General features: G+C 44.5%; 1 protein-coding gene across 2 annotated transcripts; it reads left to right on the forward strand.

Moving 5' to 3' along the window:
* The first annotated feature begins 545 nt into the window (after window positions 1-545).
* On the forward strand, window positions 546-14,954 carry GP6 (glycoprotein VI platelet). Of its 2 annotated transcripts, XM_060085328.1 has the most exons (8): window positions 546-634; window positions 4,324-4,359; window positions 4,475-4,732; window positions 8,823-9,107; window positions 11,454-11,507; window positions 12,644-12,703; window positions 13,858-13,908; window positions 14,788-14,954. In XM_060085328.1, exons 1-8 carry the CDS (start codon window positions 601-603, stop codon window positions 14,952-14,954), a joined length of 945 nt encoding a protein of 314 aa, XP_059941311.1. In that variant the 5' UTR covers window positions 546-600. The 2 variants fall into 2 exon arrangements, with proteins under 2 accessions (XP_059941311.1, XP_059941312.1); XM_060085329.1 differs by lacking the exon at window positions 11,454-11,507 and having other exon boundaries at window positions 601-634.
* Window positions 14,955-15,793: the final 839 nt, after the last annotated feature.

Raw genomic sequence — 15,793 nt, forward strand, 5'->3', positions numbered from 1 at the left:
GTTTCCATGTTTTGGCGATTGTGAATAATGCTGCTGTGAACACAGGTATATATACAAATATCTGTTCAAGTTCCTGCTGTCAGTTCTTTTGGGTGTATACCCAGAAGTGGAGTTGCTGAATCATTCACTAATTAACGTTTTGAGGAAATGTTTTCCACAGCGGAGGCACCATTTTATACACCTACCAGCAAAGCATGAGGACTCCAACTTCTCCATTTCCTCACCAACATTTGTTAATATCTGTCTTTTTGATAGAGCCATCCTCGTGGGTGTGAAGTGATATTGTGGTTTTGACTTGCATGTCCCTAATGAGTGCCAGGGAGCTTCTGGGAGTATCAAAACGCAGACGATGCCTCACTAGGCAGACCTGCTGGGACACTGGGCTGGTGACGCGAGATAAGCCAGGCTCCTTGGAGCTTGTGTGCAAGTCATTCTACTGAGGGGACGCCTCCAGCTTGATGAGTCTCAATTAGGAAAAGCCAGGCTGATGGGGGAAGGGAGGAGAGCATTCTTCATTCCGATCACATCCTGTATCTCTGCTCCAGCCCGCACCCAGGGCTTCCCTCCTGGGCTATACAGCTCAAGACAGGCCGAGAAACCATGTCCTCATCCATGGCTGCCTTCTTCTGTCTTGGTGAGTCAATCTGCAAAATGCTGAGGGATAGGCAGTGGGCTATGAGACAAAGAATTTTTTAAAAATTGCATCAGTACAAGAGGCAAGAGGAAATTTTCAGGGCAGGAGGTGACCAAGGGTCACCTCATTTATTTGTTGGGTGGGAAAACTGGGAACCCAGGGAGATGGTGTTTGTTTGAATTACTCTAGTTTATTCATGGCTGAGTCAAAAAATAAATACAGGTCTCCCAGTGTTGGCTGCAACGTTCCCACTACTCCATGCTGTTTTAATTTTCATTAATTAATTAAAATATAGTTGATTCACAATGTGCTGTTAGTTTCAGGTGTACAGCACAGTGACTCATATATATGTTCTTTTTCAGATTCTTTTTCTTATAGGTTATTACAAAATGCTGAGTATAGTTCCCTGTGCTATAGAGTAGGTCCTTGTTGTGTGTGGTTTCTTTTTATTTTTTATTAAACTGTTATTAGATTCTTTATAAAAGTTTATGCTTCTTTTTACAAGTTGTAAGAGGACATATAAGAAAACAATGAATTCTGTTCTAAGCCCCCCTTAACTCACCAACAGTAACCAATACTTGTTTATCCTTCGACATTTATCTTAATTTTTTAGTACAAACGTGTACACATACATACATAGAGTTTATTCTTATAAAAATAAGAACACATGGTACACATTATTCTGCAGCTTACTTTTTGACACATAGCAGTAGACATGTATAGTTTTTAATTTATTCTTTTAAATAGCTGAATATTATTCCACAGTATTTAAACATTTCCTTGGCTCTTCGCTTTTTTTGTTGTTAATTTTTATTGGGGTATAGTTGAGTTACAATGTTGTGTTAGTTTCAGGCGTACAGCAAAGTGAATCAGCTATACATATAAGTATATCCATCTTTTTTTAGATTCTTTTCACATACAGGCCATTACGGAGTATTGAGGAGAGTTCCCTGTGCTATACAATTGGTCCTTGTGTTTGTTTTTTTTTTGCGGTACACGGGCCTCTCACTGTTGTGGCCTCTCCCGTCGCGGAGCACAGGCTCCAGACGTGCAGGCCCAGCAGCCATGGCTCACGGGCCCAGCCGCTCTGCGGCATGTGGGATCCTCCCGGACCGGGGCACGAACCCGTGTCCCCTGCATCGGCAGGCAGACTCTCAACCACTGCGCCACCAGGGAAGCCCCCTTGTTGTGTTTTAATTTTTTATTTTGTTTAATGTGGATTTGGTATCAAGGCTAGATTACAGATTTAGCTTGTCAGTAGCCCTCATGGTACTGGTGCAAACAATTCTGCTATTTGTGACAATGTGGACGGACCTTGAGGGTACTATGCTGAGCGATATAATCCAGATAGAGAAAAACAAATACTGCAGGATCTTACTTATACATGGAATCTCAAAACCCCACAAAAGCAGAGAGTAGATTGGTAGATGCCTGGGGGTGGGGGAAATGGGGAGGTAGATGTTGGTCAAAGGGTACAGACTTCCAGCTATCAGATGAAGAATTTCTGGGGATCCAAATTATAGAATGATGACCATAGCTAATAATACTGTAGCATATACTTGAAATTTGCTAAGAGAGTACATTTAAATTTCTCACCAAGAAAAAAAAAAGATAATTACGTGAGGGGATGGATGTGTTAGTTAGCTTGATTGTGGTAATTATTTCACAAGTCATCATGCTGTAAACCTTAGATACATAAGCTTTCTGCTTGTCAATTAACCTCAATAAGGCTGGAGTAAGAGTCCCCCTTAACAGGACTGGGGGTGGGCTCAGATGTGTTTTTACTGCCTTCTCCGTATCAAGCTTTATTCTGGGCACGTGTGTGCATTATTTCCTTATTTCTTCAAAAGAACTTTATCGCTAAAAGGACAGAGGCTCCAAGTGGCTAAGAAGGAAGGAAACAGTTGGTGTTACTGGGGATAAGAGTGTATACTATGAACACAAACTGCCTCTCATTCACTTAGTCATTCTGTAAAGACACTCATGTCGCACTTACAGATATGTTATTCTATGTTTTTAAACGGACACTTACTCATTTAATCCCCATAACAGCCTGATGAAGTAGGGCCTACTATTCCCATTCTACAGGTGAGAAAACTGAGGCCCAGAAGGATGAAGTATATTGTTTAAGGTCACACAGCTATGGCTCGAATACAAACTAAGGAATGTTTGCACCAACTCCACATTCTTTACCACGGAAGTATGCTGCTAGTGTTTGAATCTACCTGATCGTGGACCTCATGGGACCTACTATGCAATATATGCTGTATATTATTTGTTGTTTACCTGAAATTCAAATTTCACTGGGAGTCCCATGTTTTTATTTGCTAAATCTGGCAACCCTAGTGAGACTTAAACTGATAATGCTACTAACTGAGCAAAACGGTTAAAAAAAAAGAGTCTTAGCTTGAGAGAAAAAGGGCAGTTCAACCTAGAGAAGAATTAGTTCAGTTAGAAGAGAAAATGGGGGGAAGGCACCTCCAAGGAAAAAAGTGGAATTTATAGATTATGCAGTTTGATAGATGTGTAAAGTTACATGGAAAGGCTATTGAAAATTGTGGAAAGAATTAGATATAGGTTCAAGGAACACTATGCGGATGGAAATAAACCATACAATTATTGATCCTAGGGAAAATAAATAGAAAAATAGTATATAGGTACATTATAATGCTCAGGTGTGAATAATATTTGCACAGTCATAATAATGACTTAACCAAAAAGCACAAAATAGGGAGAATATTGATTTAACCCAAAAGCATAAAATAGGGAGGAATCCAGTATTAATGCACCCTGAGAGCTCTTGACTTATGATTTAATGCAAGACACCACATCGGGATCTAATATATGGCATTGTGATTATAGCTAATAATACTGTAATATATACTTGAAAGTTGCTAAGAGACTAGATCTTCAGTGTTCTCACCACTGACAAGAAATAGCAACTATGTGTCCGGATAGAGGTGTCAGCTAGTACTATGGTGGTAACCATCCTGCAACAGAAAAATGTCTCAAATCAACACTGTTACACATACACCACGTTATATGTCAATTACATCTCTATGAAACTGGAAACAAGTGAGGGCCCCTTCTAGCACACAGCTCCCTTCTCCTTCCAGCTGTGTGAATGGGGAAGTGTACCGCAGGGAGGTGGGGGGCGCGGCAAGGAATCCCTGTTCAGCTTTTTAAAAATTGTGGTAAAATAATACACTTCACATAAAATTTACCATTAATGACATGTAGTCCACTCACAATGTTGTGCAACCAACACGTCTCTCTAGTTCCAAGGCCTTTTCACCACTCCAAAAGGAAATCTCATACCCGTTACAATCACTCCCCAATCCCCCCTCCTCCCGGTACCCGCCACCCCAACATCTACTGTCTCTGGACAGATTGATCCACTCTGGATGTTTCATATAAATGGAATCATACAATCATGGCCTTTTATGGCTGGCTTCTTTCACTTCAATTACGTGCACGTGTGTCTTTGAAAAAAATTTATGACAAAAGAAAGCGAACACCTGAAACTAACACGTTGTTAATCAACTATACCCCCAACATAAAATAACAATTAAAAAAAGAAGAAGAAAAGAAAGCCAATGCATGCAAGTTTCTCATCCCCGTGCCCAACACGCAGGAAGTGTGGATTCATGCTGAGGTCCTGGTGATTGACCTTTTGCTTCTTTCCTCAGGGCTGTGTCTGGGGCAGGTGATACAGGCTCAGAAAGGTGAGTCCAGATCCCTCTTCTGGGTTCAGCCAGCAAGAGGGCAGGAGGGGGTGGGAGAGCCCAGGAGAGGGCTCTGTTGGAAGCTGACCTCTGCTAGGCTCTGCTTCCCTTCCAGGCCCACTGCCCAAGCCCTCCCTCCAGGCCCGGCCCAGCTCCCTTGTGCCCCTGGGGAAACCGGTGACCATCAGCTGCGAGGGCCCTCCAGGCGCGGACTTGTACCGCCTGGAGGAACTGATATCCCGGAAGTATTTGGACCAGGCGGAGCTCTCCATCTCAGCCATGGAAAAACGCTTCGTTGGACGCTACCGCTGCTCCTATCAGAGCGGGAACAGCTGGTCTCCCCCCAGCAACCAGCTGGAGCTGGTTGCTACTGGTAACTGGGCGTGAGGTGTGGCTGGACTTGTAGCCGCAGGGCTGCGTGGTACTCAGTTCTGGGCTCAGACAGAGGGGGTTATGATGACGGTAAATCCAAAGTCCCAATCCAAAATCCCAGAGGGGTTGGGATTAGGGTGGGGCAAGCGAGGCATTGGCTTTAAGTGCTAAATTTAGGTGCCAAAAAACTCAGTAATCAACATAAGTAATACGTTAATGCAATATCTTAAAAAAAACCCAAATCAATGCAAAAACATCCACGATGTACACAATACCGCAATTTTAAGTAAAGACAAATTCCAGGAATGCCATTCCAAGCCACATCCAAACCTGACACAAGACGAAAAATGCGTACCCCTCTAGCCACATTTTTGCACTGGAAAAAAAGTTTTATTTCTTTATTGGTTGCACTGTGTGGCATGCGGGAGCTTAGTTCCCTGACTAGGGATCCAGCCCATGCCCCCTGCAGTGGAAGCGCGGAGTCCTAACCACTGGACCGCCAGGGAAGTCCCACGTTTATGCGTTTTTATTTTTATTTTTTGATGGAATAAAATGTTCTCAGCTTATCCTTTTCTAGCTAATGCATTTTTAAATGATTATTTTCTGAAGTGGCTTTAAAAAATATTGAGTTTGCTTCCATGAAAGCAAGGAGAGTAAAATGAAAATGAATCCTGTTTATTTTTTGTATAAATAAAATAAAGTGACTTTTAGTAATCTACTTTTAAACTTTTCAATATTTTTTCAGCTATGTTCATAGCGTGGAAAAAATGAACCATAAAAAGCCATAAAAACGTTTTGAGCCTTTTGCCTCCAATTATCAGGCAACTTTTACTGTTGTGAGTGCTGCGTGCCAGGCGTGGATCAGGATGCTCTGTGATGGTAGTAATAGCAAGTTATACAGTAGCGTAGGTTCATGTTTCAGACTTCAACATGGCTCCCCTGGGCACAGTTGGATTCTGTCTTTGTTTAAAATCTTGATATTTTGTTCCCTGTACATGTGTTTGCATTCATTTTTATTTTAAAATTTGCATTAAAATAATATTTATCTTGATTATTGAAGGTTTTTTTTTTTTTCATCTGAAGAGAGTGCCTAGCTCTCCTCACCCTAACTCCTGACAACTTGAGGTACAGTGGTCCACCAGTGTGCCTTGGGGGCTGACTCAAATACTATCTTTTTTTTTTTTTTTTTTTTTTTTTTTTTGCAGTACGCGGGCCTCTCCCGTTGCGGAGCACAGGCGGAGCACAGGCTCCGGACGCGCAGGCTCAGCGACCATGGCTCACGGGCCCAGCCGCCCCGCGGCATGTGGGATCTTCCCGGACCGGGGCGCGAACCCGTTTCCCCTGCATTGGCAGGCAGACTCTCAACCACTGCGCCACCAGGGAAGCCCTACTATCTTTTTGTGTGTGTGTGGTATGCGGGCCTTTCACTGTTGTGGCCTCTCCTGTTGTGGAGCACAGGCTCCGGACATGCAGGCTCAGTGGCCATGGCTCACGGGCCCAGCCGCTCCATGGCATGTGGGATCCTCCCAGACTGGGGCTCGAACCTGTGTCCCCCGCATCGGCAGGCAGACTCTCAACCACTGCGCCACCAGGGAAGCCCTATCTTTTTTTACATTTTATTTTTAAAAGAAGATAGCTTATTTATTTGTTTATTTATTGGCCTCACCACACAACATGGGGGATCTTAGCTCCCCCACCAGGGATCAAACTTGCGCCCTTGCACTGGAAGTGCAGAGTCTTAACCACTGCACCGCTAGGGAAGTCCCCCATCAAATACTATCTTCTCATTATTTCCCTCACCACCCTACTTAAAATTCCATCTCGATTTAAAAGGGCATTCATCATTATCTGGTATGCCACACATTTACTTATCTATTTTTTTCTTAATTTATTTTTATTTATTTATTTTTGGCTATACTGGGTCTTCGTTGCTGCGCGCGGGCTTTCTCTAGTTGCGGCGAGCGGGGGCTACTCTTTGTCTCAGTGTGCAGACTTCTCATTGCGGTGGCTTCTCTTGTTGCGGAGCACGGGCTCTAGGCGTGCGGGCTTCAGTAGTTGTGGCACGTGGGCTCAGTAGTTGTGGCTCATCGGCTCTAGAGCTCAGGCTCAGTAGTTGTGGTGCACAGGCTTAGTTGCTCTGTGGCATGTGGGATCTTCCCGGACCAGGGCTGGAACCCGTGTCTCCTGCATTGGCAGGCGGATTCTTAACCACTGCGCCACCGGGGAAGCCCTACTTATCTATTAGTTGTTGGCTATTCTTTCTTCCTGATGGGATTTTTATTTCTAGAGACTAATACATAATAGTTGCTCAGAGGAAAAAATTGTTGAATGAATGAATGCGCCATAATTATCAGACAACTTTTTTTTTTTTTTTTTTTGCGGTATGCGGGCCCCTCACTGTTGTGGTCTCTCCCGTTGCGGAGCACAGGCTCCGGACGTGCAGGCTCAACGGCCATGGCTCACGGGCCCAGCCGCTCTGCGGCATGTGGGATCTTCCCGGACCGGGGCACGAACCCATGTCCCCTGCATCGGCAGGCGGACTCTCAACCACCACGCCACCAGGGAAGCCCTATCAGGCAACTTTGGCTGTTGTGAGTATGGCTTTCCAGGCTCGGCTTGTGATGCTCCACGATGACAATAATTATATCAAATTACATAGTAGGATGGGTTCGCCTTTAGGAGCAGACAGCCTGGAGCCAACCTCCATGATTGCAGATTCCAGCTCTGCCACTTATACTATCCTGTGACCTCGGACGAGTGATTCAGCATTGTGTACTTTAGTTTCATGTATAAAGTGGGAATATTTATAGGGATGAATGCATAGGTCTTTGTGAGGATTCAGTGAATGATATATGGCATGGTCTAGGAACAGCACCTGGAATCTGGCACTCTAATACGTTTACAATATAACTATTGTATACTGTACTGCAAGCTTACAGTATAATATCAGGTTAAGCTAGTTTGTTACTACCATTATATTTTGGGTGCTTGCTATGCATTCTGTATTCTGTTAAATGCTTAATACACATTGTCTCATCCAATCATTCCTATTTCATAGAAGAGAACACGGAGGCACAGATACAGGGGGAGATTCGTCCAGCCCCTAAGCTGCAAAACCAGGATTTGAGCCTGGGTACCGTGATGTCACTCCTGTAATGCTCCCTTACTGCTTTGTGAGCTGGTGGTGGGAAGAGTAGCTTCTCTAGGCTGGATACAGCTGCAAAGTTCCCTAGCCTGGAAAGAGGTGGAGGAACCTTCCCATCCCCACAGCTGAGACACTGGCCACCATCTTTATTTATTTATTTATTTATTTTCAGTTTTAATATTTTTTTAATTGAAGTATAGTTGGCTTACAATGTTGTGTTAATTTCTGCTGTACAGCAAAGTGATTCGGTTTTATATATATATATATATATATATATATATATATATATATATATATACCTTCTACTTTTTAAAATATTCTTTTCCATCATGGTTTATCATAGGATATTGAATACAGTTCCCTGTGCTACAGAGTAGGACCTTGTTGTTTATCCATTCTGTATATAAAAGCTACATTTGCTAACCCCAACCTCCCACTCCATCCCTCCCCTAAACCCCCTTCCCCTTGGCAACCACCAGTCTGTTCTCTATGTCGGTGAGTCTGTTTTTATTTCATAGATATGTTCATTTGTGTCATATTTTAGATGCCACATATAAGTGATATCATATGGTATTTGTCTTTCTCTTTCTGACTTACTTCACTTAGTATGATAATCTCTAGTTGCATCCAGGTTGCTGCAAATGGCATTATTTCATCCCTTTTTATGGCTGAGTAGTATTCCATTGTATATATGTACCACATCTTCTTTATCCATTCATCTGTTGATGGACATTTAGGTTGTTTCCATGCTTTGGCTATTGTGAGTAATGCTGCTGTGAACATAGGGGTGCATGTATCTTTTTGAATTAGAGTTTTGTCCGGCTATATGCCCAGGCATGGGATTGCTGGATCATATGGTAATTCTATTTTTAGTTTTCTAAGGAACCTCCATACTGTTTTCCACAGGGGCCACCATCTTTAATACCAGAGTTTTCTTCTCTCCCAGGAGTTTTCACCAAGCCCTCGCTCTCAGCCCAGCCCAGCACGGCAGTGGCCCCAGGAGTGGACGTAACTCTACGGTGTCAGAGCCAGTATAGTTTTGACCAATTTGCTCTGTACAAGGAGGGGGACACTGGGCCCTACAAGACACCTGACAGGTGGTACCAGGCTGATTTTCCCATCACCACGGTGACTGCTGCCCACAGCGGGACCTACCGATGCTACAGCTTTTCCAGCAGATCTCCATACCTGTGGTCGGCCCCCAGCGACCCCCTGGAGCTCGTGGTCACAGGTTAGGGGTGCAGACCAAACCTTTTCTCCCAGCCTTCACAGGCCCTGGTGGAAGCTCCAAGGGGAGGGACCAATAGGCATGAAGAAAGTGGGAGGGCAGGAGAAGACAGAGGCTTTGGAGGGTGTATGAGTGTCTGAGTGCTGCTGTAACAATTCACCATGAATTCACGGGTTTAAAAAATCACAAATTTATTACCTTACAGTTCTGGAGGTCAGAAGTCAAAAAGGGGTCCTGCGGGGATAAAACAAAGGTGTCAGCCAAGGCTGACTGGAGGCTCAAGGAGAGGTTTCTGGTGCCTTTTCCAGCTTCTAGAGGTGCCTACATCTCTTGGCTTCCATGGTCCATTGCTTCATCATCAAAGTCAGCATCATAGCATCTTCTAATCTATCTCTGACTCTTCCTCCTTCCTGCCTCTCTCTTATGCTTTTAAGGACCCTTGTGATTGGACCCACCCAGGTAGTCCAGGGTAATCTCCCCAGCCCAGGATTCTTTTTAAAAAAAGTTTTATTGAAGTATAGTTGATTTACAATGTTGTGTTAGTTTCAGGTGCACGGCAAAATGAATCAGTTATACATATACATATATGCAGTCTTTTCATTTACTTTATTTTTATTTTTAAAAATTTTATTTATTTCTTTTTTTTTTTTTTTTTTTTTTTGCCGCACTGAGTGGCACGCGGGAGCTTTAGTTCCCCAACCAGGGATCAAACCTGTGCCCCCTACAGTGGATGCACGGACCCCTGGACCACCAGGGAATTCCCTACTTTATTTTATTAATTAATTAATTAATTTTTAGGCCGGGCCATGCAGCATGTGGGATCTTAGTTCTCCGAGCAGGGATCGAATCTGCGCCCCCTGCATTGGGAGTGTGGAGTCTTAACCACTGGACCACCAGGGAGATCCCTTATTTTTATTTAAAAATTTTTTTTAAATTTTATATTGGAGTATAGTTGATTAACAATGTTATGTTAGTTTCAGGTGTATAGCAAAGAGTTTCAGTTATACATATACGTATATCCACTCTTTTTAAGGTTCTTTTCCTATACATTACAGAGTATTGAGCAGAGTTCCCTGTGCTATACAGTAGGTCCTTATTAGTTGTCTGTTTTATACATAGTAGGGTGTATGCATCAATCCCAATCTCCCAATTTATCCCTCCCCGCTTTCCCCCTGGTAACCATAAGTTTGTTTTCTATATCTGTGACTCTATTTCTGTTTTGTAAATAAGTTCATTTGTACCCTTTTTTTAAGATTCCAAATATGAGCGATATCTTGTGATATTTGTCTTTCTGTGTCCGACTTATTTCACTCAGTATGACAATCTCTAGATCCATCCATGTTGCTGCGAATCAGCCCAAGATTCTTAATCATATCTGCAAAGTCCCTTTTGCCATGTAAGGTACCAGAGTCACTGGTTCTGGGGATTAGGATACTGTCATATTTGGGAGGCCATTATTCTGGGTATACACATTAAGAAAAATAAATTTTATTTATTTATTTACTATTGTTATTTTTTTTGCGGTACGCGGGCCTCTCACTGTTGTGGCCTCTCCCGTTGCGGAGCACAGGCTCTGGACGCGCAGGCTCAGCAGCCATGGCTCACAGGCCCAGCCACTATGCAGCATGTGGGATCTTCCCGGACCGGGGCACGAACCTGTGTCCCCTGCATCGGCAGGCGGACTCCTAACCACTGCGCCACCAGGGAAACCCTAAATTTTATTTATTTTTAAAAATTTTTTGGTCATGCTGTGCAGCTTGCGGGATCTTAGTTCCCCAACCAGGGATTGAGCCCGCGCCCTCAGCAGTGAAAGCATGGAGTCCTAACCTCTGGACCACCAGGGAATTCCCAAGAAAAAGAAATTTTAATACTATGAATAATGCCTTGTGATTTGTCTAGGTAAAAAAAAAAAATCCACAAGCAAGCAGCAAGGGTGGTGGGAGAGGAAAGCGGGGCTGTGTTTTATTCCTTAGGCAGTTCCCTTTTCTCCCCACATGGGATGCCTGTCTTTCCCCAGATGTATCCCATAGTTTCTGTCTCCTCATCTGCTTCCCAGGAGGCAAGAGCCCGGTCTGTTCCCAGGGAAGGCAGATAAGACGGCAGGTCACAGAGATCCCGAAGAAAGGAAAGCACTGAGGTTTGAAAAGCAGGGAAGGCAGCTACAGGGAGTGTCATTAATCAGCCCCAGAATGTGCTAGGTGTGCCTTTCAAATGCTATTTAACACCCACGACAGTCCAATGATGGAAGCGTCTTTATTTTTATTTTCCAGGTGAGGAAACTGGGTTTGCTCAGGATCCATACCTAACAGAGCACAGAATTCTCTCTCTTTTCTTTTTCTGATTTCTCAGGGACCTCTTTTACCCCCAGCTGGTTGCCTACAGAACCACCTTCCTCTGTAACAGGTAAGTTCCAGAGGATTCACTCTGGTTTCCGTGGTATAAGGCACATGGACCCCCTTTTCTTTCTCCTCTTTGTCTAGATTTCTCAGTTTATTTCATTTGCCTCTTTCACAGATTTGCTTTATTTTTAAAATCCCTTATTTCTGCTTGTAAAGAAGGTATAATAAATGTATAGATATGACTATCCTGTCCCACATCCCCACCTCTCTCCAGCCTTTCGGGGATGGTTTATGATGTCTAACCTGTAGAAGAATAAGCAGAGTGGCTTGTAAAATTGTAGATTCCTGGGCTCCAGTTCTGAGTCTCTGATTCCATTGATCAGTGGTTCTCAAACTGTAGTGGGCTTGAGAATCACTTGGAGAGCTTATAAAGGACAGATTCCTAGACCCCTAGAGTTTATGATTCAGAGGGTCTGGGGTGGGGTCCAATAATTTTCAAGTTCCCAGGGGATGCTGATGCTGCTGGTCTGGGGATGCTACTTTGAGAACCACTGCACTACCTTTTGTGTGAGCCATGGTCTTCCCAATTTTCATGGCATCTCAGCTGCTTCCGGCGGTATCGGATGTCAGCCTGTGTCTTAAGAAATAGTACTCTAGGTCTTCCCTGGTGGCGCAGTGGTTAAGAATCCACCTGCCAATGCAGGGAACATGGGTTCGAGCCCTGGTCCGGGAAGATCCCGCATGCCGCGGAGCAACTAAGCCCGTGTGCCACAACTACTGAGCCTGCGCTCTAGAGCCCATGCTCCACAACAAGAGAAGCCACCGCAGTGAGAAGCCCTGCACCGCAATGAAGGGTAGTCCCCGCTCGCCGCAACTAGAGTAAGCCCGCACATAGCAACAAAGACCCAGTGCAGCCCAAAATAAATAAATAAAATAAATTTTAAAAAAAGAAAGAAAGAAATAGTACTCTAGGCTGTGACATCTCAAAATGACACCTGACACCTCATTCCTTATTAAGCCACTCAGAAGTAGAAGGCAGTCTATTTTGCGCTTTTTGAGTTTGTCTTTCCTGTGTGTCTGGGCAGTGTGTGTTAGAGAAATGGGTTCCAGGGAGACTGGATATCTCAGAAGGGGTATGGAGAGAAGGGACTTACTGGGCAAACCTGACATTACCCAATTCCTTATAATCCTCTTGCTTAGAATTCTCAGAAGCCTCCAAGAAACTGAACCACTCACTCGTGAACGAAGTTTCCACCACTGGTGAGTATCCAGGCACCCAGAGCTCAACAGAAAGGAGTCGGAGGATTGGGCTCTCTTCCATCGTCTCAGGCGGTAGGCTTTTTTTGTTTTTAATTTTTAAAAATTTTACAGTGTGTTTCTACTGTACAGAAAAGTGAATCAGATATACATATACATATAATCCCCTCTTTGGATTTCCTTCCCATTTAGGTCACCACAGAGCATTGAGTAGAGTTCCCTGTGCTCTACAGTAGGTTCTCATTAGTTATCTATTTTATACATAGTATCAATAGTGTATATATGTCAATCCCCCTCTCCCAATTCATCCCACTCCCCCCTTCCCACCTTGGCCTCCATACATTTGTTCTCTACGTCTGTGTCAGGCTGTAGGCTTTTAATCTGCTTCTCAAAACCACCTGATTCTTCCCAGGAAAGCCCTTGGTTTGAAGATGAGGATGGGATGGAGACGGGCTCTGAGCTTGGGGGCAGAAGAGTGTTCTGGGTAATGTGGCTGTTTCCAAGATGGCGGCACCAAGGCTATCATGGGGAGACCATTGCTCATCCCTACACATTGCTCTTCTGACTTGGCTCTGATCCATGTGTGTAATCTTGTTCCCATTGCTTCCAGGCACAGCCCGTGCTTCAGCCCCAAATAGATCATAGTTACCTGGACACAGTACATTTTTCTTATTCCTCCAGTCCAATGCACATATACTTCCTTTATGTTGCCATTCTCTTTGCCCTTGGCTTCCCCAGAAAAAAGTCTCCATTTCCCCCAAGATGGAAAACCTTTGACAGACCCCCAGAGGACAGGTTAGATATCTCCACTGCGTCCACACAACTCTAGCTTTTTTTAGGTTCCTGATGCCAGCAGGGTCCTTCTAAGACCCTGATGAGATTCCTCCTCACCCTCTGTTCAAAACCTTTCTGGGTTCCCAGTCACTCTCAGGACAGATAGGAAAACTGACTCATACATGTGAAGTCATTTGCCCGAGACCCTGCATCTAATAAGTGATGGGTATGGGGTTCAAACTGGAACACCCTGACTCTACAGTTCATGCTCTTCTTATAACCCTGGAATTCCAGCTCCCAAGTGCATGTGTTCAGGATAGCGGTAGAAACAGGGGTAGGAGAGATGGTTCCACCCCTTTACATGTATCCTTTTTGATTCCCAGAAACTTCTAGGAACATCACCGTCCTTCCAAAGGAGTCAGACCCTCCAACTGGTGAGCAAGTGTCCTTCTCTGGACCAGCTTCCTTTCCCCGTCCCATGTCTTTACCCAAAGCTGGCTGCTTTCCCTACACAGGAGCTGCAGCTCTGTGATCTTGGGTTCTTGTGTGTAAAGTATGAGGTGGAGGAGGGCTGTTAGTGTGTGGAGCTCCGAAGTGGGCAGGGATCAGGTGTGAAGGTGACCTTCTCAAAGGTCAGAGAAAGAAAGATAAATGTCTTCTCTCTCCCCTCCCATTACATCAGTCTCTTCTTCCACAATTAGCCAAATAACCAGGTAGTGTCTGCGTGTGAGGTGAGGCTGTATCAGAGGCCTGTGAGGGGGTGTATGGAAGAGGTGATGCTTAGACAATTGGGCTTATCTGATCCTAACCCTTGGTGAGGAGGAGAGGAACCTTCTAGAAAGGAGATTGTCATCTAGCTAGCCGGGAGTAATAGAGTCTCAGATGAGGGATACGGCTATGAGAAACCCAGTATGTATGTGGGTCCTGGAGATGGGCTTTTTTTGTTTGTTTGTTTGTTTGGCTGCACCGTGCTGCATGTGAGGTCTTTTATAAAAAAATTGATTATTTACTTATTTATTTTCTTTCTTTTTTTTTTGGTTGTGTCAGGTCTTACCTACGGCACGCGGGGTCTTTGTTGAGGCATGCGGGTTCTTTCATTGTGGTGCGAGGGCTTCTCTCTAATTGTGGCGTGTGGGGTTTCTCTCTCTAGTTGTGTCACTCGGGCTCCAGGGCACGTGGGCTCTGTAGTCGTGACACGTGGGCTTAGTTGCCCCACGGCATGTGGGATCTCAGTTCCCCGACTGGGGATCGAACTTGGGCCCCCTGTGGAGATGGACTCTTATCATCAGCTCCTGTCTCTCTTGTTCCTCCAGGTCTTGCCTTCCAGTATTACACTAAGAGCAATCTGATCCGGATATGCCTTGGGGCTGTGATTCTAATACTCCTGGTGGGGCTTCTGGCAGAAGATTGGCACAGTCGAAAGAAACCCCTGATGCATCGGGTCAGAGCTGTCCACAGGCCGCTCCCACCCCTCCCTTAGACCCCGAAGTCACACAGTTGTCAGGATGGGGGTCGACCAGATGATCGTAACTGAGGATACCATCATTAGAATCCCAAGGCTTGGTTGTATCTAAGAGATAGGTCATGGGAGTGGGGAGGGGACTTAGTGTGGAGGAGTGTGAGAGTAAAAGGATAGAGGCTACAGCTGTGGAAAAGGAGGGCGGTGGGGGGGGTTGTTCTTCTTGGTGCCCCATCAAGGAGCTGTTGAGTCAGTGTCTGTTTGGCTCTGTGTCCCAGGACTCTCTTTGTTGGGGATGGAAGGACTCTAGTGGATGCCATAGTCTCCTCACTGATAGCTTGCTCATTGGGGACCTTGTGGCACCTTAATTGGCCCATCACACTTATCTCTTTCTTCAACCTTCCCTAATATGAGTTCCAGATTGACTTCTAATATTCCCCCCTCTCACAGCTGACCTGTTCTATCCTTTGCACAAAACTCTCCCAGGTTTCCCCCATGCCCACCCTGTGCTATTTTTTTTTCTTTTCTTTTTAACTGGAGTATAGTTGATGTACAATGTTGTGTTAGTTTCTGGTGTACAGCAAAGTGAATCAGTTCTGTGCTTTTTTTTCTGATTATCCCCAAACCTAACCCTTGCTCTAGCCCTATCTTAAGCTGTAGTCTGAAAAATCTCCTTTTGTTTCTCGAGATGTGCCTGGTTCTTTCAGGCTTTGGGGCATTCTGTTCTTTCCCCTTAGAATATAATAATAATTATAACCAACATGCCACTGGCTCGCCTTTATATAAGAAAAAAAGTCCAAAGTCCTAACTAAGTTTGTGCTAAAGGCTAGAATATGTAAATCCATAGAGATGAAAACAGA

This window comes from Mesoplodon densirostris, chromosome 19 (genome assembly GCF_025265405.1).
Source record: "Mesoplodon densirostris isolate mMesDen1 chromosome 19, mMesDen1 primary haplotype, whole genome shotgun sequence".
NCBI classification, from domain to species: domain Eukaryota; kingdom Metazoa; phylum Chordata; class Mammalia; order Artiodactyla; family Ziphiidae; genus Mesoplodon; species Mesoplodon densirostris.